The 23,259-nt window shown below is 34.6% G+C and overlaps 1 protein-coding gene across 2 annotated transcripts; it reads right to left on the bottom strand.

The window, feature by feature from the left end:
• Window positions 1–936: 936 nt before the first annotated feature.
• On the bottom strand, window positions 937–21,691 carry LOC133200715 (ATPase family AAA domain-containing protein 2-like). Of its 2 annotated transcripts, XM_061336491.1 has the most exons (24): window positions 21,543–21,691; window positions 20,998–21,098; window positions 20,839–20,885; window positions 18,086–18,315; window positions 17,630–17,732; window positions 17,235–17,411; window positions 17,039–17,156; window positions 16,423–16,648; window positions 16,069–16,210; window positions 15,804–15,952; window positions 14,713–14,961; window positions 14,515–14,605; window positions 14,061–14,372; window positions 13,824–13,944; window positions 13,418–13,604; window positions 11,181–11,366; window positions 10,881–11,016; window positions 10,563–10,583; window positions 9,969–10,162; window positions 7,641–7,800; window positions 7,313–7,435; window positions 6,378–7,181; window positions 4,949–5,151; window positions 937–1,572 (listed from the first exon to the last, which is right to left on the bottom strand). In XM_061336491.1, the coding sequence occupies exons 1-24, from the start codon at window positions 21,630–21,632 to the stop codon at window positions 1,531–1,533; spliced, it is 4,212 nt and encodes a 1,403-aa protein (XP_061192475.1). In that variant the 5' UTR covers window positions 21,633–21,691; the 3' UTR covers window positions 937–1,530. The 2 variants fall into 2 exon arrangements, with proteins under 2 accessions (XP_061192475.1, XP_061192477.1); XM_061336493.1 differs by lacking the exon at window positions 10,563–10,583.
• Window positions 21,692–23,259: the final 1,568 nt, after the last annotated feature.

Genomic DNA, 23,259 nt, shown 5'->3' with positions numbered 1-23,259 from the left:
AATAAATAAGAGTTCTGAGCGATGTTCCTGAGACTTGGACCACAACTTCGTGGCTGTGTGCGGAACCAGCATGTTTTTTTCCTTGACATTAAGTCCCTGATGTTAAGTCCTGAATTTCTGTAATATTGTCTATGTATTTGTTAATGGAACATTCAGGCATATAAATGATGGTCAAATATAACTGAAGGATATTTATGACCCACATTTACGACTTCTTATACACTGGCAACAAAAATATGTTAATTTTTGGGATTACTATGGAGATCTTTCATGCATAATTATTACACATTTTAACAATAAATAGTATAGTACAATACATGTAAGACATCAATGCAAGACCATGCAAATAATTTGTGCAATAAAACCTTCTAAGAAGTACCATAGGAAAAAATTAACATGAACCCAATAAACAAATACAACAATACATAAAAAAATTTATACCAAGATTTAACCTAATACCCCAAAAATACATAAATTAATAAAAATTTATAGGTTTTGATGCTGTATAACATGCTACTGAAGATGAAGTTTTGTTTATCTGCAGTCTAAATTACATATTTCTGTTAAATGTCTTGCTATTTCATATTTACTTCAATTTCCTATGTGGATCCACATACGTAATTCAATTTATCATGTAAATAGCATTTTATAGACGTTAACAGACTTGGTATTCTCGTCCTGATCCATGTAGTACTTAAAAAAAATTAAGTACTTAAAAGTACATGGTAAAGTAAAATGTTACAAACATTTATCATATCATTTACATGTATTTGGATGAAAATTTACACACATTCATGTAAATCAAGAAATGTAAAATATAAACCCAAGAAAAGTGTATAACTCATCACAATAAAATTAAGTGGAAATGACAATCAACTGAACAGCAAATCTCACATCTAAACAATTGTATATACATGTAGATGTCAACAAGTTAATTCAGTAATAAATACTGCACAAATAATATCCATACAAAAATATAATAAACATATTCAATTGATGCTTTAAATTATTTTCACAGAAAGTACATTAGTTAAATTAAAAGTTAAGCTGGCAAAACTAGGACATGTAAAGGACAATATTAATAATCAAAAGAAGGACAAGCTGTTTCATCTAAATTGTTCATAGAAACTTGAATGCTGAAACATGTATCAGTCAACTTATCAGAATAGCACTGGGATATATTCCTTCTGGGTTTTTTCTTCTGACATACTGATGCAGCTTTTTTCTAATGTCAGGGCTTTTCTTTCCAATATTTACAAATAAAATGTATTCAACAGTCTTGTATGCATAATGACTGTAGTGGATTTACGAAGATTGTTCTGTACAAACAACTTTAAAAAAGTATCCCTTATACTGTATATCAAATGATTATTTCTTACACGATCTGACAAATTGAATACTAAACATCATTGAACAATACATTTGACATAAATCTGACCAGAAATTACAAGTTAACAAGCATTCATACATGGAATGGGGATTGAAATTATCTGCCCCTACTACACGTTTTTATTTTCAGATCTGCTCGTATCAGGATGATGTGACACTGGTTTCTGTTATATTTTGTAATTCCTGAAAATAAACAAAGAACAACGTTTATCATACTTAACTGGTACCCTGACTAACACACAACACACACAGATATATATATATATATATATATATATATATATATATATATATATATATATATATATATATTTCCATTTCTATTTGTTTTCTCTGTGATAACTCTTTGAAAGTTAGTTTAGTTGATTTCTTGATCATTCTACCGGAATGTAAATCTCGCCAAGCGATAGGCAAGGAGCTAAGGAAGCTTAATATGCATGTAAATCTTGTGCGTCCGTCTTAGCATCTGTAAAGATGTAAATCTCGTGTGGCCGTCTTTGTGTTTGACGTCAGTGGGAGGGTACTATTGAAATTGACATGGGAGGCCTTGTGTAATTTAAATCTATTAGTCTACATTTTTAAAATCTAAATTTACAATTTTATTTCATAATGGAATAGAAATATAAGGAATCGCTAGTATGCCAGGGACATCAACAATAGTTGGAAATGTGGGATAATTTATGCATAACGGGCGTAGCCAGTATATGGAATCTCATTCATGTCACCCATCGCATACTAAATGTAATATTCCATACAACATAGCAAGACGCATATGCACAATAGTAACTGATACATCTTTAAGGTCGAAAAGGTTGGAAGAATTTAAATCATATCTCAAAAAACAACATTATCTGGAGAATCTTATAAATGCCGGAACTGAAAAGGCAAAAAGCATTCCTACTTCTTTACTAAGGAACAATTGCCGCAAGGATAATAGTGAAAAAAGCAACATCCCTTTTGTTGTAACGCACAATCCATGCAACCACAATATTTTGAAAACAGCCAGGAGATTTTTTCCCATTTTAGAACAGTCTCAAAATTTAAAAGATGTTATCAAGGAGTCACAAATAATTAACAGCAGGAGACAGGCACCCAATCTAAAGAAAATCCTAACCAGAGCAAGATTTGCATCGGACAATGCCAAAGTCGTCAAAAAGTGCCGTGACCCACGCTGTGGAACATGTGAATATCTGGAGGAGGGCAGTGAAAAAACTCTGAAATGTTGTAAAAAATAACACCAAATGCCAACATGACCAGTAGGTCAGAAAATGTTATTTATTGCATAACCTGTCCAACCTGTGATGAATACTACACAGGACAAACAAGCAAACTGAACGCACGTGTGCGAGTCCATAAACAACAAATTCAGGACCCTGACATAAGAAATACGCTGTGCAGTGAGCACTTTGCTATTCGATCGTCGGTCCATTCAACTGATAGTCGAATAGTCGACTATTCGTTGACATCCCTAATATATATATTATACAATTAATTACCCATTATGAGGTCAACATGGTGAAATAAGGACCTGAGACCTGGCCCACGAGGTGACCTGACCTGACCGAGGCCGCGTAGCAGTTGAGGTCAGGTCAGGTCAGCGAGTGGGCCAGGTCGAGGGTCCTTATTTCACCATGTTGAACTCATAATGGGTAATCAATTGTTTTATTATACCGATATAAGTTAAGACAATTAATTTTGTAGGCTTAATTACTAAAATAATCAATTTTGCATATGACCTACGAACTGTTATTATCAGTGTTCCATCGGGATCGGGATTCGTTATTGACGTTGTTTACTTTTCGCCTGCAAGTCTTGTAAGTTTTTGCACCGCCGATTTATTAAAACACTCTGTGATTGTCAGTAACATGCATTTTTATAAATTCACAAATACCATTCCCGAGTACAATGACAATCTGGTGCAGACTTTTACTGTACAAAAGAGCCGAGTCTGCATTCGTTGAATTGACATTGTAATGAAAGTTTCAATGAAAACGATAAATTTTATGACGCATCTTAAGGCCAATCGTATTCCGTATCATAAAAAGACTGTACAAATTTTTATAACAGCATTTTTTGTAATGAACAATCATTAATGTATGCATAAATTTTTAATTTGAATGTAATTTAGATTAACAGGTCATTTTTAGCGGTCATTATTTATAATGACCGGGTCATTATACCCCACGTGCAAAGATTCCTAAGTCATTATTGCTGTAAACAGTACTTTTTGGAGTCTAACAAGCCAATCAAATTTGAGTATTCTAAATAGAGGTATAATAAATATATATAAAGCACTAAAAATGACCAACGACACAAACAATAATAACTGTCAAATTTTTGGGACGACCTGTCCCTTCCTCAGAACAAAGAAAAAAGTTAAGAAGTCATAAAAACAAAGGAAATAGAGAAACAAAAACAACTAGCACTACTATTAAACTACCAAACACTAAATATTTACAGTGTTACATGTTTAATTTGAAGTTTATAAACAGTTGTGAACAAAGAAATCCGGAGCGCTATGAATTGCGTCCGGTCTATCGGGTGTACTCTCGTGAAGTGCGATTTACATAATTGAACGAATTAGTTATCTAATTAATTACGACCAAGCAGTAAATCATACATTGTCTTATTCTCTCAAAATAGCGTAACTATACATGATAAAAAGAAATTAAAGAAAGATAATATGGAAGGGCAATTTTAAAATATGAATTTGGATATATTATAAATTTGGTAATCTGATAAAAGAAATAAACAAAAATGTAAGCTGTAAATATTTGGGTAGGTTGTTCCAGAGTTGCTAATGCCAATTAACAGTAAAGTTTACACATTCATCATGGTGAAGTCATTAAGTTTGTTAATACCATTAGGGCGGAATGACTTCAGCCTGTGCATCCAGAACTTTTCCGACACTTAGGATATACAGTGTTGTTGGTTTTTAGTGCTTATATATATATATATATATATATATATATATATATATATATATATATATATATATATATATATATATATATATATATATATATATATATATATATATATACTGGCAAACCAAAATTGAAGACAAACTATTACAGAGGATTTTGTTCATGATTACATAATGCAGGTGGAATTGAAATGACGGGTAATATTTATTTCAATATAGTCTTTGTGTACCAAGTTTTATTCAATTCTAGCCAACTGTAAAAGTAACTTTACAGTTTATCAAGTATAAATTTTAGAAACCATGGCAACATAAATCATAATAATTAAAAACAAAGTTACACTTTTATGAAATCTTTGTGCATCAAGTTTCACTGAAATTTGACAAATACTTTAAGATAGGTAGAATTTTGAAAAAAATAACAGCCAACATACTCTACCAATGCCCGAGCTCTTGGTGTTCTGACTTTGCTTATTCTGCATAAATTTGCATAAACTTTCCAAATTAAGTCTACCAGTTAGTTTTATTCACTTAAAAAAAATCTGACAAACCATAATAGCACTTCAATATCATTAGATTAGTTAGTTGAATACTCACAACTAAATATTTAGATAGCCAGTTCACTAAAAATCTTACCTGCACTAAAGCAACTTTATCATGATTGTCTCTGTGTCGTACAATACACTGAGTGAACACACTGTAAAGTTTCTGTAGTCTCTCCACATTAAATCCTTCTGTACTAGCCACCACCCTCTCCAACAGCTGTTCCAGAGCCTCTCTATTTATCACCACCTTGGTCAACTTGTCTGGTTCCGTTTCAGGTATCAATACAGGGGGCTCTGCAAAACAGAAAATTGTATTAATGAAATATAAATCTGCCAGTGGTAGTGAACATCATGTGTAATTTTACTCACAAAATTTAAGAACATTTTTACACTAGAAGTGTCCATGGATGCAAGTCACACAGAAGCCACACACTTTGACCCATGATCTCAAATCCACTGAGCCCACCCAAGGCTAAATTATAAAATTGTAATTCAACCCACTCCTCTCAAGTTATTGCAAAGAAACCAAAGCTGTATAGAAATCTAACTAGCTAGTAGACAAGGGTAACCCTGTATGCCTCCCATTTCAAGGGGGAGGGGGGGGGCTAAAATATTACCACCTTTTAATTTTCATGACCAAGCAGATGCAAGTTTACTGTACATGTCATAACTACCATAATGTAATAAGGCCAAATAAAAAAATATGTGTGGTTCCGGTTACCCGACCTTCCCTATTTTATACCCCCAACCCTAAACTTTTTTTTGGCAATAGATAGTTTTCACATGACGTATTTTCTCTCTGAGTTATTTCCCTTGGCCGCCATCTTGGTGGTCAACCTGGTAATTTTTCCTTTTTGTCTTACCAAATCTAAGAGGGTGTAGCAGAAATATTTGGGGGAAAATCTTTATAGAATAAAAATTATGAAATAAAGGAAGCTTTGACAAATGTATATTTTTCAGAAAAACAATGCTTCTTACCCCACAATGGCCAGTATAAAAAGTTAAAGTTGGTTGAATAATGAAGGAATATGAGCATGTTGACCTCCAAAATGGCGCCCAACGGGAAATAACTCTTGCTAATTTGGGCCCACTGAAAACTATCTATTTTCATATTTTTTCCGGAATTTCCCCCGATTTCCATCAATGGCTCCAGTTTAAGTTTTAGTTTCAGCAATGACGGCCTCCTTGCAAAACATAGTGCAAGTGTTTAATAGTGTTAAATCCAAAGCAACCTAGCATGTAGGTGTCCCCTACCAATATTGACTAGTATATTATCACACCACATCTAAATGCCATTTGCAAAGCAGTGATAGGTATTATTTAGAAAAATTTAAGAAAATCATTTTGTTACCAAAAAAAAAAAAAAAAAAAAAAAAAATTCCTACCTACCTACCCTAATTTTTTTGGAAGTGTAACCGGAACCACGCATATTTTTTTGTTTGGCCTAAGTATTTTTTAAAAAGCTCTTTCTGCATTAAAATTGATGTCAGGAACACATACTCATACTTAAAACCTTATACCTTTTTCTACAGGAGTTTCTACATTATCCAAAGAGATCAATTTCTGTTTTGCCAGCTGTTTTGCCTGTTCCACACTGTCTACAGAATCACCATTACTATCTACAGCACTGCTGATTCCACTGTCTACCTCCATGGCTGAAGGTTTGAGAGTATCTGTGTTTGGGGGCAGGTCCTCCTTGGCCTTTTCAATGTCCTCCTTTTTGTCTGAGACAGTAGTCAGTATTCTGGGAGATAAAGCCTTCACTTGTCTGCTCGACGGTGACATGTGAGCATGGACCGAGGGTGATTTGGAACTTTTGGGGGTTTTGCTATTCTCAAGTTCTGTGACATCCACTTGCAGGGTTTCTAAATGTGGAAGTGGACTTTTTTGTGTACTGTTCTTCATCACAAATTTTTTGTTCAGTTGTGCTTTGACAGAGGGAAGGGAATATCTACCAAACCTTTTGAACCTTCTTCTCTTTGTGTAACTCCAAACCTCTTTCCTCTTTGGTTTTTTGGGAGACACAGTGAATGCTCTCTGAGTGAACAGAGCTGTTTTTGTTTTCTTTTTTGGAGAAGTTGTGTTTCTGATTTCCATGGACTCCTCTTTTGAGGAGCCCTCCCCCATCCCTTGTTCTCCCTCTTGCTCTTGATTTTTGACTGGAGACCGTTTCCTCTTTTCCTCGGACCACTTCTTTTCTACCTGATCTAGATCCTGATGATTCTCAATGTCTAGACCTCTAACACGACGACTGAACCTCTCTTGATTTGTCATCATAGATTTGGTCATATAAAAGGCAGGAACATCACCGGTTTCAGCATCTCCTTTAATCAACCAAATAAACATAAACTTGCTTTATAATAATTATAGCATTTTTTGTTAAAAATACATAATTGAAATATTTTGATATGTCTGCATTTTATAAAGTTTTAATTTGTGTGGACTCATGCATTACCTCTTCTTTTCCTTGATTCAACAATGTCTTCACACTGTTTTTCAAACTCAGGATCCAGTTCTGTATCAATAATGGCATGGAATGTGTCTCTCAGAGCACAGGCCCTATGACGAATGGCTCGACCTGTAGTAGATCAAAACTTTGCAGTTTTAGAATATTACCTCTCCATCCAAAGGCCTCTTTAAAAACTACCAGTATACTAGTTGATGGGGTATTATAGTAGTGTACTTAGTTTTCTTTCTATTTTAAGCAGCATAATTTTCATTTACGTAAAAGTGTGATTTTAAAAGCCTTTGAATCATATGTCTGTTAATGTATAGAATCTTACTAGCTGTGTCCCTGTTTGGGTTGTATTCCAGTGCATTACTACAAATCAAGTCAACATCCTCCAGGAACTCCTTGCCAGTCTGATACTGGTGCATATCAATCTTGGACATCATGGTGGACAGATCCATTGGTTTAGAGATTACATCATAGTAGTCAGGCACCTAAATACATAAACATAGGTAATCAAAGATTACGAAGCTCACCTCGACGAATGTTATCTACATGTAAGGCAAATTTCACATCATATTTTTTTCTAGTTAGGGTACATCCCAAGATCAATATCCATGCAAGTTTGATTTAATTATAGATCTGCTCAAAAAACTTTTGACCTGTTTAGTAATCAAGAAAATTTTGGTCAGTTCCAACATCCAAAGCAAGTCTGGAAGTTTTCATCCTTAGATGCACCATCTATGCAAGTTTAATCATAACAGGCCATAATATTATATAGCTACTCCAAAAAATTACCCTGGTCACTCATCTGGAAAATGTAAGTCAGATTCAGAATCCAAGGCAAGTCTGGAAGTATCCATCCCTAGATACATCATCCATGCTAATTTGGTTAAAATATGGCTAAAATTCACTCATGTGGAAAATCTAGGTCAGATCCAGCATTCGAAGCAGTTGGTTAGTGTACATCCCTAGATGCATCATCCATGCAAGTTTGGTCCAGGTAGGGCTTATAGTTACTTGGGAACGAGACTACTCCTAAATCTAAACCTGGTCTCACATGTGGAAAATCTAGGTCAGATCCAGCTTCCGAAGCAAGTGTGGTAGTGTCCATCCCTGGATGCATCATCCATGCAAGTTTGGTCCAGGTAGGGCTTACAGTTACTTGGGAATGGACCTGCTCCTAAAACTTTAACCTGGTACACATCTGGAAAATCTACATCAGATCCAGCATCCGAACTAAGTGTGGCCATGTCCATCCCTAGATGCATCATCCATGCAAGTTTGGTCAAGGTAGGGCTGATAGTTACTTGGGAATGGACCTGCTACTAAAACTTTAACCTGGTCACTCATCCGGAAAATCTAGGTCAGATCCAGCATCCGAAGCAAGTGTGGTAGTGTCCATCCCTAGATGCATCATCCATGCAAGTTTGGTCCAGGTAGGGCTGATAGTTACTTGGGAATGGACCTGCTCCTAAAACTTTAACCTGGTCACTCATCCGGAAAATCTACATCAGATCCAGCATCCAAAGCAAGTGTGGTAGTGTCCATCCCTAGATGCATCATCCATGCAAGTTTGGTCCAGGTAGGGCTTATAGTTACTTGGGAATGGACCTGCTCCTAAAACTTTAACCTGGTCACTCATCTGGAAAATCTAGGTCAGATCCAGCATCCGAAGCAAGTGTGGTAGTGTCCATCCCTAGATGCATCATCCATGCAAGTTTGGTCCAGGTAGGGCTGATAGTTACTTGGGAATGGACCTGCTCCTAAAACTTTAACCTGGTCACTCATCCGGTAAATCTAGGTCAAATCCAGCATCCGAAGCAAGTGTGGTAGTGTCCATCCCTAGATGCATCATCCATGCAAGTTTGGTCAAGGTAGGGCTTGTAGTTACTTGGGAATGGACCTGCTCCTAAAACTTTAACCTGGTCACTCATCCGGAAAATTTACATCAGATCCAGCATCCGAAACAAGTGTAGTAGTGTCCATCCCTAGATGCATCATCCATGCAAGTTTGGTCCAGGTAGGGCTTATAGTTACTTGGGAATGGACCTGCTCCTAAAACTTTAACCTGGTCACTCATCCGGTAAATCTAGGTCAAACCAGCATCCGAAGCAAGTGTGGTAGTGTCCATCCCTAGATGTATCATCCATGCAAGTTTGGTCCAGGTAGGGCTTATAGTTACTTGGGAATGGGACTTGCTCCTAAAACTTTAACCTTGGACGCCGACGCAGGGGGTATAGCATAAGCTCATCTCGACTTCGTCGAGGTGAGCTAAAAAGTAAGAGCTTCTTTCAATTGTCCCTTGGTAAGGTTTATGTATTATGATATTAAGCAGTAAATACTATATTATTAAATATACTGTGAAATCACTAATTTTTGTGGAAGTATGATTTTCATTGTTTTCATGATATGAAGAGACTCATAAATACATGTACATGATAAATTTCAAATATATAACAACTCAGCACTTCTGTACAAATGAAATCAAATCCCCATGAATTACTCAGTTTTCCTTGAACCTCGAAAATTTGACCCCACAAAGATAATATTACAGAAGATAAGCCTCATTTTGATTCAAAATTTATGTTTTAATAGTATAATGTCTGCAAATAAATACAATAAGAATAAGCTAATTCTTAGACTGCATGTAAATACCTACCTCTTCTATATCCACAGGTCGAGCAAAGATGTAGAATTTTCTGTCTTTGACTACTTTGTTGATAACCTCTCTAAGGAATATACGTAACTCTCTAAGTGAACTCTCTTCCTTGTCCCTCAGAGCCTTCAGCTCTTTGTCCGTCAGTTTTCTGGGAGGAGGGAGAGGTGCTTTGGGTAGAACTTCTAAATCCCTTACTACAATATTAATCAGCAATCAAATAAAACAATGGTTGGTGTGTGGAATTGAATCAAAACTTTGTAATTTAACAGAAGAGCGAGGCAAGTATTACAGTACCAATATTTATCATTGAAAATTGATCACTTTTGAGTTTGAAGTAGAATCACTAAATTTTTTTATTGCTTAAAGATCAATGTTATCTTTCACTGCAGTGCTATCATCTTTCTTTTAAATGCACTGAATACTACAAATATGTCAGATTGAAATTTTATGATCCTTTTTTTTCCTGAAAAATCGAATTTGACAAATAGAATCTTTTTGAAAAAATGTGGCCAGCTCATAAGAATGTCAATACAGACTTGTAATAATTACAAACAAATATCAAACCATTAACATTAATAACATCCAACATCTCACCCTTCTTTTTCTTTTTTACACCTAGACAAAAAACTTCCAGGTACAGCTTCTGTTTTTAGTCCTACTTTTTTATTATTGAATCTCAATTTGTTCAAGATCATTAAAACAATTAACAGACCATTTATAATATAAATGTATTATGTTTATGTATTATGTTTGATTCTTCATGTGTTTTTCTAATAACTTTGAATCAGCAAAATCATTATTTAAAATGTATTAAGATATACTCAAAATTGCATTACTTAAATTTGCCTTCAATTATTCTGATTAAATACATGTAGTTCTTTTCTAAGTAAATGACACATCTAGTTACTGGACCTTTATTTTTCTTGGCAGTCTTTATCTTTGTGGTTTGATTGAGCAGCAGATCTTGGAAGAATTCTCTCCTCTCTTCTGCAGTTGGATTACTGACATTAATCACTTCACTGCTGTGCTGTCCAAATATACCCTTAACCTACAAAATAGACCAGGGTTTCTCCATTTTGTGCTCTGCATACAGTAAAAAGACAAGATGAGTGGAATACAAAGAATACCACCTTCAAAATCTGCCATTTTAAGACTAGCATAAATTCTCATGTAAGTTAATATTAATGATAAGTCAACAAAGACTCTACATACCCAGGGATCAAGCTGTTTGAGAGGTTCTTCACTTGTGGCCAGGAGTAGGATAGCAGATGAAGGGTCCAGATTTTGGATGGTGGTAAGCAATGTTGTTTTCATGGACTCAGACAAGACATCCCACCACTGATTGATACGAGGCAAATAAACAATACATGGGGAGGTTCTCATCGCCTCACGGAATACCTATAAAAAACAAATCACCAGAATCTGTTATTGGGGTGAAACAGAAAATAAGTCATCAATTCACACATTAACTTCCATACCAAACCCTGATATGTAATGAATACCCATGTGACAGTATACTGTCATCTTCAAAACTGAAGAAAAACATTGGACCTCAGGTCTTGACCAACATCTTATGGGGTAAGACAGCCAAAAATCTCTGATGAGACTATAGCTCTACCCATTTTTATTAAAATTGGGGAAAAGTTGCATCTTACTTACACCATTCACTTCAGTTTATCATTTAGTAAATTATAGTATATTATAATTAGTAGTATAATACTAGTAAACTAGATATATATATCATGTTCTCTAAACTTGTACCAAATTGTTTTGAAATCAAACCAAAACTGTAAGAAGTAGTAGTATTTTGAATTTTTGAGATAATTCTACATGTATTTAGGTAACCATTGCAACACTTCTCATTTGAATCTAAAGCCACTTGTTGAAATACCAAGTTTTAATGAAATTAGACCAAAACTGTTGGAAAAGCGGTGTTTTCTGTGAATTTCACATATTACTGATTTTAAGGAATCAGGCAAAATTATTTACTGAAATCAAAAAATCGATAAGCAGAAGTGTGTACTTTGAATTAGTATATTTGTTCCACATATTATTGAAACTAGACCAAAACTCTTGGAGGAATAGCATTTTGGATGAATTTCACACATTATAATCTACAGTCAAACTTGTCATAGTGGTCACCTTTATCCAGCGGTCACCTGTCCTATGCAGTCATTTTATTTCCTCCCGATGAATTTTCCTATATAATGTAACTCTATTAAGCGGTCACCTGCGTAACGCGGTCAGCAGTCATCAAACTTTATTTAAAATCGCCGTTTTACCTTGTATATAGCGGCCATTTTGTCCAATCACTTGACCAGATCTAGAGTCAGTTGACCCCCAATTTTTGTCACTAATGTAAATATTAGTCTAGTATGGCGAGATCATGGAAAAATAATTAGCCTAATTAAAACCGTTTAAAATATTGGATAATATATTTATTTTGTTTAAAGAAAACTCAAACAAGGGTGTTAATGACCAAAATGGTTATCAGGAAAACGAACTTATGAAAATCTTACATTATGGAATTGGAATCTGGTTTAAAAAATTCTGAGTGATATTAAAAAAAAACAATGCATCCTTATTTATCTATTAATGGGTAAAATATTTAGGTGTTTCCTAATTATTAGTTCACATTTGGCATGCCCAACTCCGATAGGTGTTATTGTGTAAACTCATGGCAGGCATTTTTTAACACCTAGGAAACGTATTATTTGTAGAAACCCTAAAACTGTTTTGTATACACAATGTGTCCTGATTATCTCGTGATTTTCAACTAGGTAAGACGACCGTTAGGATTAGTCACGCTTTGTGAATTTGATATTAATTTGTATTGTGCACTGCTTTGATCAACTGAGAGTATATGACTTGTCTGTTTATTACGCAATGATTTATGTATTTTTAAACATACAATTGTTAATTTTACGTAACTAAACATGTTTTTTTAAAGATGCAGTTTAGATAAAAATACATTATGTTTAATTCATGGCATTGCATGATAATTTCTTATAATAAAAGAAAGTTTTGTTATTGTTTGGATGGAGGATAATGCAATGCCCTATTAAACTCATTTTTTTTTTGTCATCAAATTTAGCTTGAACTTAATCTGGAGACTATTAAAATTTATTTTTAAAAAAAACTTAGTGAGACCATTGATGTCCAATACACATCCTTCTTTAATATTCTATGATGTAGTATTGTAAAACACCGAACTAACATAAATTGGAAAAGAATTTTCTTGAAAAAGATGAACCTCTCTTCAAAGATCACCTCTCTATAAAGGTCACTTTAATGATTCCCAAAGGTGACTGCTTAATACAGGTTTGACTGTATTCTGAGCAAACAACAAAACCATTCATCAAAATTCAAAAAGCAATATAGGCATTATGTAGCCTTAATGTAATACATTTACACTATCAATTGCCCACATCTGAACTCTATAAACTTACATGAGCACAAGCTTCCTCGGGGGTCCTGGAGGAGATACAGAACATAGTGGCCAGATCCAGCAGGTGAACTGACAGGTGTTCCATATGATGTAGCAGAGAAGGACCCAGGTGAGTGGTCTGTCCCCTACCAGCCGGTCCCTCCAGAATCAAACGGGGTCTGTACAAGCACGGCTTCCTGCTAGAATAACTGTTAAAAAAGTTAAAAGAGAGGATAACAAACACACCTCAAAGCATATACATTAGTTCAATACCTAAAATGTACTTTTAAGTGCTTTAATTTTTTTCATTTTCTCTCATCAATTAAAGGTTCAAAAGCATTTCAAAAATTCAAAGACAACAGCATTTAGATCAAGAGCTGATCAGTCATATACAGTATGTGCAGAAATTTCAGTGCACTTGTGGATACCTGATAAGATTATCCATGAATTCTTCATCTGTGACTCTACTTCTTCTCTTTCCCTCATAAATTGTCAGCATCTCCTGATTCTCCTCATCACTCCAATCATCATACAGTCCCTGAGACTGGGCTACACAGAAAAAAAAAACACACTTCAGCCCAGTATCTTATCCAGAAAAAAATATGTAATTTGACCCAGATTATTATCTCCCAGTTAAGCCACAATATTTCTATTTCATATCTTACTTTTAGAGTCCTGAGATGTCTGAGCAATACTGACAGGGAAGGCTTTGTGTAAGGCCTCTAAGGCAGTTGAGAGAATGTTTTGTAACAGTGGCCTGATATGACAACTGAGGGCTTTCCCTGGGGAGGCTACACATCGCTGTGAAGCTGGGACAATAGACTGCATGGCTCCCTGGAAGTCCTGGGCACTGACACTGATACTGGACACATCAATCTGCAGCTTCTCTGAGGACTGGTAGATCTGAGGGTACCTCTTCCTCAGAGCAAGCAAAGCAGCCTCAGTACAGAGAGCCTTCAAGTCTGCTCCACAGTAGCCTACAAAATCACAGTTTTAGTCTAATTAATGAGAAAACTTACCTTCTAAAGTTTGAAGAAAAACGGTTATAATAAATCATGAGTTGTGTGCTTCATTTTATAAGTTTATGTGGGTAATTTAGATAACTCACTAAAGACTTACCAACACAAAGATCAGCCACACTGTTAATGAACTGAGGTAGTAATTTGGGGTTCCAATCTTTAGTGTGTATAGACAGAATTTGTCTTCTTGCCTAGGAGAAACAGAAAACATAACAAATTACTTCACATACATGTACATGTATATGCTGCTGATTTTGTATACAAATGCTTTCCTCATTAATGTCTCAATGATTCTTACCTCTTTTGAGGGCAGAGAAAACATAAATTCTCTGTCAAATCTGCCTGGTCTTCTGAGGGCTGGGTCAATGGAATCAATTCTGTTGGTAGCTCCAATCACAATTACCTCTCCTCTGTTGTCAAGCCCATCCATTAGGGCCAGGAGTGTGGACACAATAGAGCTATGGATTTGATCCTGACGACTAGATCTGACAGGTGCTAGTCCATCTATCTCATCGAAGAAGATGATAGAGGGCCGCATCTGATAGGCCTGTATCATTGTAACATAATAAAATTTAAAAATTGTGAAGTCTGTAACAAATTCAAAGAATCATCATAATCAGGGTTAAATTTATCTGCGCCATGATTAGGCCTAAGACAAGAATATGTTTATTTACAATTACATGGTAATAAAAAGAATATAGTTTCAATAAGTAGGAATTTTTTTTTCACATAAAGTTGAATTACAAAACTGACCACTTGAAGCTCTTTTTTTCTTGCTAGTTTTTTTTTGGTTATCTACCCAACAGCTCTCACAAAGTAATAGGATTTAAAAGAGTTAACATATGGGCATATAATTTGGGGATTGTATGTGATGTCAAAATCCAGAAGTCTCCGACAAGACTGTAGCTCTACTGGTTTTTGCTTAACAAAAGTAGCAATTGGACTTGTAATTTTGGAAACAGCAATAAATAAAATAATGAACCTTGGTTTAGACTGTTATGTGTCAAGTTTAATTGCAATTGGACAAAAACTGTACTAGAAGTAGCCTTTTGAAAGAATTCACCAAAATTTCTATTTTTAGTTACCATGACATTTGTTATAATTAAAAACCAATGCACAGGATTATGTGTCTTAGTGAAGTCTACTTGTGTACCAAGTTTTATCCGATTCGGACCAAAACTTCTTTGTTCATGGTTAAATATGAAGATGAAGAACCCTGTATAATGTACATCATAACATGATAAAGTCAAATCTTTTTCATCCTGTCTTCCTCCCCTTCAACCCTCAAATTTCCTTGTTGGTTTCAGAATTGCACTAGTTTTGTTTCTGGTATATACTTTGAAGTTAAAATGAATCAAATAAATACATGTACATAAAATGCCCTCATACTTGATCAAAGAGAAGGCGAAGCTGACGCTCTGACTCTCCAACCCATTTGCTCAAACAGTCTGCACCTTTCCTCATGAAAAAAGCTACACGTTTATCTCCCTTGCTGCATTCATTTGCCAAGGCTCTCGCTACCAAAGTTTTTCCTGTACCTGAAGAAAATTCATTGTATATTACATGAAAAATTACAATTCCTTGTAAAATTAATCCAGTAACATGAATATCTTTAAATTTCCACAATCAGTCAATCAAATCCATGCAACCTTACCAGGTGGTCCATAAAACAAGCATCCTCTAGGAGGTGCTATCTTAAATCTCTCAAAGACTTCAGAGTAGAGAAGTGGGAAAACAACCATTTCTTTCAGAGCTCTGATATGCTTCTCTAGGCCTCCAACACTCTCAAAAGTTACCTGCAGAAGACAATCACTGAAAAATGACTTCATTACAGTAACAGAATATCACAGGGAGGAAATACATGTACATGTATTAGATATCAAAATTACATGTATAAACTAAACAGGTTTCCACAGATTCATATCAAAAATACACTGAATGACTTTTGACAAAATATGCTACTTGTATGGACAGTTTTCAACAAACTGCATGTATATAAAAATCTTACAGATTTATCAATTGTCATAGGGTCGATATCAGCCAGACTGGCTCCAATCCTCTGTCTGTCCTTCATGGTTCCAACAATATCTTTGTCTGTTAGGTTCATAGGCAGGAGCTGATTCCGTGCCCTTGCCATACTTTTGGCCTTCCTTCTCTGGAAGTGCTCTTCATCACTGCTAGACCCCGAAGATGATGAAGAGGTGCTGGAGCTGCCATGAAAAGCTCTCTTTCTTCTATAAATCAGAAAGATTTTCAGATTATACATGTATATTAATGCTCCAGGGAATAAATTACCTGCACAATTAGATATGATTCTAGTTGGCCCACTTCCAAAATATAAAATTGCTTTAAAAAAAGGATACTGGACGCTATCTTATTTAAAATCCTTGTGCAAATATGCAATGAAAATGCAAAATACATGTACTGTAGGTAAAATTAACTCCATTTTTTTAGTTAAGTATTGTAACGAGCATTACTTCAGCAACTTGTAGGACATGGATAGGAATTACAAGCTTAAAAGGAACAGAGTACTGTAACAACATGTGATAATGCCTGTAAGAATTCTTGTACGCCTTAGACAAATTATCTAGTTTTTATTGTGTTCTTTAAGGGTGACAACATACCTAATATTGACACGTCGATGTGCTGGAGAACGATAAACTGGCGAGTGCTTCTTCTTCCGTCTCACAGGTGAATCTGGGGCATCAGCAAAAATTGTGGGCTTCCTACGCCGTCTCTCTTCTGCAAAACATGGAAGAATCAAAAGACCACTCTTACAATTCAACTGACCTTAACATTATTAAATGTTCCTAAACTTACCTATTGGCACTTCAAATAGCTGTGTTCTAGGTTTGTGTTCCCTGAGATAATATGAGCGTCTTTGTGATTTGTCTGACTTCTTATCCTCTTCATCTTCATCTTCCTCCTCCTCTTCATTATTTTCCTCACCGTCTTCATCTCCTTCTTCGTCATTTTCTTCTTCTTCTTCACTGGACTCTATGCAACACAAATATTGAAAGTCTCTGATGCTTCTTCTTTTCAAATACAGGTAAAAGTATACATTCATCTACTTGTGTTAATAGTATTCATTAAATTCTCAAAAGAAATCTTCCAATTATACCTTCCATAGGTACCAATAGTTGGGCAAGGAAGAATTTTATTATTTTTTTTCTGTCCTTATTTGTCTCTCTTGACATTTCCATCCAACAACTCACCACTTTCTGAAGACTCGTGTACAGGCATTCCATACATATCTCTCTTTACTGGTTTCCTCACTCTCTTTACTCTGCTATACATGCTCTCTTCCATGTCATCAACCTGTGAACAAATACTCAACCATGTGATATAATGAATTTATTCCTTAATGTTTCATAAAACCAAACATGTGATACAATGCATTTATTCCTTAATGTCTCATAAAACCACAAACTACAAATTAACTGCTCTAAACACAAATCCACAAAAACCTTTCACTTTTCCAGTTGCGCTATAAATTTTTGTAAGTATAGAAAAAGTCTACAAAACATTTTTTAAATTTTGCTAAATAAATATTTTCAATCAAGTTTTTGGTAATATCTGGTTATTTTGTCACCACCTTCAACTAATAATGTTTCCTTTTAAAAAAATAACTTAAGTGATATTGTATATATTATACTTTAACAATAACATACATTATCTGTTTCTTCCACTCTTCTTTTCTTTCTGGGATTGTCCTCACCATGATCATAGCTCTGCTTATCAACATACAAGGCCCTATCCAAAATCTTGGGGTCAAACGTCCCATAAAGCAAATTCTTCTGTCGACTACTGCGGCGCACAGCCACCTCTTCTTTCTCCTCTATAATTGGCCGACTTCTACGAACAGATCGTACTGGCCTTGGTGATGGTTTTTTATGGGATTCTGAAAAAAAGTTTTACATCAGTCTACAGAACTGGCTAGTGGCTACCCAGCAACTTTCAACCTAAAGTGATCTTACCAAAAATACGAAATTAGCTGGATGACCATGCTTTTGAGTCCCATGATCATATTTTTCATCTTATTTTAGTTTTTTCTTGTAAAAACTGGTTTAGCTCACACCTGTGCATTTTGATGAGATACATTTTATTATTACATCTGTATTTTGATCTTATATCCTTTTCCAGTCCAATCTGAAGTCAAATACTGTGCAGTTATTGAAGTCTACACAATTTTGTTTAAAAAAAGAAAGAATGAGTGCACTTAAGTACGTCATTTGGAACCTTTTCGGCTACCCATTTTAAGCTTTAATACAATATATCGCTTAATTAATCTATGATTATTGTGCAAGCATATTCTTTTGATATTTATTCCTTGAATTTTTTGTCATACATATTTCTATAATTACAGACAATGTCATTGAAAAGAACATATACAAACCTTAAATTCCGGAAATTTGAACGGGACCACTTACGAATTTAAGGTATCCGCAAATAGGCGGAGTCATTTAAATCGCATGGATGTGGAATGTAAACATTAGCACATATACGATTTTTTTCGCACTGCGAATTTAAATGGAGAAGAGAGAGATTGTGTAGTTTTATGGTGCACAAATAATAAATGATTCCAGTGTTTAGGGACGGGGAAGATGTCTCGCCCTGCAGACCATTATACAGAGGCGACATGAGCCTGTACATGTACATGTACTTACTAATCACACTGTCAATACCAGAATTCTTTCAAAACACCCGTAATGAAAAATACAAAGTAAAATAAGAGACATATAATCTTCAAACCCTATTAAAATTTGCGCAAAAATCTTCCATAGTTTGAAGCTGAAAGTACGATAGATACTGTCACAATAGAAACTTTCAATAACAAACACAATGAAATGCTCAATGAAAGCCTTAGCGTATCGAACAGTGGAATGTCACGTGAGTAAAGTGATTATAATATCAATCGTTGACACTCGGTGAACTGTTAATTTAGTGGCTAATTCGACCGTAGTTTGGAGACTTTTTCAAAAAATTAGATATGAGCCGCAATTTGTCCAACATTGTCCTTTGGATATGTTGAAGTTTAAATCAAAATACACATTCTGTGCAAATGAGACCAATGGACAAGTTGCGGCTCGATGTAAACAATGTCGTTGAAAACTGGTATGCATATGAATAACAATAGAAATGTGACAAAACTGTTAGACCTCCGTCTCAAAAGCTAGTGTCGCTCGGCATTATTTAATACTTTCATGTAGTATAATATACCAAAACCTGCTCTTAAGACATTGTTTAATACCTATAAAACATAAAGTTTATGACTTTTGGAATTTTATTTTGCGCAAAACACCGGGACCCAGCTCTCATAGCTTAAGTGCACTCATCCTTTACGTCATGTAGATGTTTTCCCAATTGAAAAAGCACTGGACCCATTCCTAATTGCTGGATGCAATCAACAATTTTGTGATTCAGTCAATATCAAGAAAACATGAAAACTATACACAACTTTCTAATTTTATTGCTTATACTGGTATGCACATTTATTGAAATTGTACATCTTGAGCAATATTAGCGTTTTCCCTTTATTTTAAAGTAAAGGGTTAGAGATTAATTGTAACAGGTTATGGGATGAGGTTTATGAACAAATCTCTGTGGACCTTACAAGAACTCAATTTTAAATTTTTAATTTCAAAGCAACATTTTTATCAATTAAAGTTGTCAATTTGGCTGGTGGCCGGTTCTTAGGGACAACACTGATATTATGCAGAACCCACTTCAAAATGAATCATTGAAAATGCATTCTGACTTTGTTTTGTTTTTGTAGTTACATTTCCTAAGGCTTTAAAAATGAGGAAAAAAAATATTGTTTTTTTTTGGGGGGGGGGGGGGAGGGTAAATTTACATTTTTAAACTTTTTACCGATTCCACCATCTTGGTTTTGACGGAGGACAAAAACAACATCAGATTGTAAGTCAAGCACTTCAACTAATTACCAACAGCTTTTTTAACGGAGCCAAACTGAAGTTAAGACGCTGACATGCTTTTAACAGGATATCTGGTCCATGGCCATCACACTTAGACGAGCTCATCTTTAACCTCAGTCTCACTTTTACAAAAGGAATATATAGTGGAAAAGGGAGACTGAGATCAAAAGTGAGCTCAATTTAAGTATTATGGCCCCAAAGCCAGGTTTTGTTTATAGAATTGGCTAGATAATTTGAAAATTTTAAATTTATGTAGAATTTTTTTTTAAGAATAATTTTGAGATTTTTTTTTTCAGGGGTATAATTTAATTTTTAATACATATTTACACACATTTATTTGTTAACATAAACACTGATAACAGAAAATTGAAAATCTGACACCTGCTTGCCCAAATGGATATGAACACAATATGTTGCTTATATCTCTGATATAAGTTTAAATGCTAATTTTGTAAATCTACCATAAATTTCTCCATGTTTGTGCTCACCATAATCACTTTCTTCATCTGTTGGGTCATCATCATGTATAACAAACCTACAATCGAAGTACTACATATTTAAGTTTTTAACTCACTGAATGTTAAATGATTGCTCTACATTAAATGTTACCATATCTATGAACGTAGAAATAATTGTGACTGTTTTACCTGCGCCTGGTAGCTGCTCTAGTACTTCTCTGGTTTACAGACTTTCTGAGACTCCTTGGTGAGAAATCAACAACACCACTACTCTCATCTGTTTCTTCACCCTGAAAAGTGAAAATATTCATTGATTTGTGTAATGGAATCAATGTGCATAGTTTTTGTGGTAACATCAACTTAAGTGAATCAGTCATCAACTTAAGTGAATCAGTCAGCGACATATCACAATAAATGTGCACAGATTTTCTTTGGCTGTATCGTTCAGCAGTTCAGCATGTTTCCCTGGGTGCATTCATAAATATGTCTCGGATAAAATAAATTCAAGATTCAGGTTCAAATACTGTCAAATCAAGTATTAACCATTGCAAGATTTAATATTATAAATTAACTTAATTAATTTTGCCAATAACTAAAGATGCTACGATATACATGTAAGTGAAAGTAATAAATAAGTAGCATCTATGTTTCCGAGGAAATTCGAAATGAATGAAAACCCTTTGTTCGATATCAAAGGATGTGCGAATTCACACTTAGATCAGATGAAATCTCACGTTTGCTTCATGGTCCCTCTTGCCGAAATCTTCATGTGACAAAAACGGGACTTCCGAGCGATTTTCCGCTCGGTGTCTAGTATTCACCATTCTTTTTCGGCTGCTTTCCTACTTTCATGAAGCCCACTCACACCGAAAGTACTTACTACGCAAAGTATAGTGCAAGCATATTACACAAAATATATGGAATTTATCTCGAAAATATATTCTCAACCAGGTAGAAATAAATGTAAGCATTATAAAACTATTATTTTAGAAAGTAATATGTCCAGTTATTATATTTTTAATCATGCGGATGATATCGATGCCATTTTCATAACATAGGTAGAAAAGGCGCCAAATGCGATTGGGTGGTCTCCCACGTTAAACATCGAAGAGATCACCAGCAGGCATGTTTAGCGCTGCATTTTACAAAACTTTCCTCAGAATTGTCTTTAGAAAGGAGATTCAGGAAAATTTAAAGTTTATTACTCTGAATAAAACCCTTAAACACTAAGTGCAATGTACATGTATACAGTATATTGTTTAATAAATTTGCATCATCCCACTGTTTCTTTTTGATATTGAAAATTAAATGAAAAGGGGAATGGTACGTGAGTCAACTTGAAAGATTACTTTTTACCCTAACCATGCTAACAGAAATTTTACTTAATTTATAGTAAATATTTTAATACTTTGACCAGTTGACTTACTATGATATGAATCTTTAATACTCCATATAAAACTTTTATGGGGGAGAGGGGGGGGGGGGGGCTTGCAATGATGTTATAGTAATAATATGTCATGTATGAAAGAAAGTAAAAGTACAACAGCCTGTGTGTAAATGCAGGGACCTATATACTATACTATATTAGTATATAAGTCCCTGGTAAATGTTACTTAATGAACCCACCCCTCTCTCCCCAACCCGTGTTATTCTGCTCCTCCACTCACAAATACATTCCGTCATCATCTCAGATGAGCAGTATGTAAAATATATACATCTATACCGGGAATTTTTTCAGATGCCATTAATAATAATGGCATTCATTTCCCCTGATATAGTTTGTTGTTTTGCTGCTGGACATTCTTCTATTTTGCATTTTGCATATGGAATTAATTTATTTGTATATTTTATTTCGATTTATAAGTAAATAATCTTGAAAAATGGCGACAAAGGTAATGAATGCATGAACTGATTTTTAAAAATCGGAAAATCGGCTTTTTTAAAATTATTTAATTCTTTGAAAAAATATACAAATAAATTAAAGTCAGATGATACGTTATTTCCTCAATAATCTATATAAGAATCTGATAACTGAACTATTGCTTCTTTAACAAGTTTCCTTACCAAAAATTGAGGTTTACCTTACCAGGCATTCGTCCAAGATACCAGAGGATGGTAATTCTTTTAAAGTCCTATATTGAAAATAACTTGATTTGCTGATTTAACAATTTTTGGTGTTTTTATCATTAAAGATAATTTTTAAAATAGTTTAGAAATAAAAAGACAATAATTATGAATATTTTGGTATACTACAAAGAGAGTCATATATTTAAGGAACGTCGTCGTCAGACCTGAAAAGAAAATAGTTTCGGAGACATTATTCATGTATAACTAAAAAAAAAATTTAATCTGAATTTAAGATATACTGAGTTTAGTGCAATGAAATGGACAAGAAATGCAAAGGCGATACTATCTATGAAGTAAGGCCGGGATATATCCTAGCGTATCCAG

The sequence above is a fragment of the Saccostrea echinata genome, unplaced genomic scaffold (assembly GCF_033153115.1).
Source record: "Saccostrea echinata isolate AGI-Se365-2 ecotype Australia unplaced genomic scaffold, CSIRO_AGI_Sech_v1 ptg000041l, whole genome shotgun sequence".
Taxonomy (NCBI): Eukaryota; Metazoa; Mollusca; class Bivalvia; order Ostreida; family Ostreidae; genus Saccostrea; species Saccostrea echinata.
This window is presented reverse-complemented; position numbering and strand designations above follow the sequence as displayed.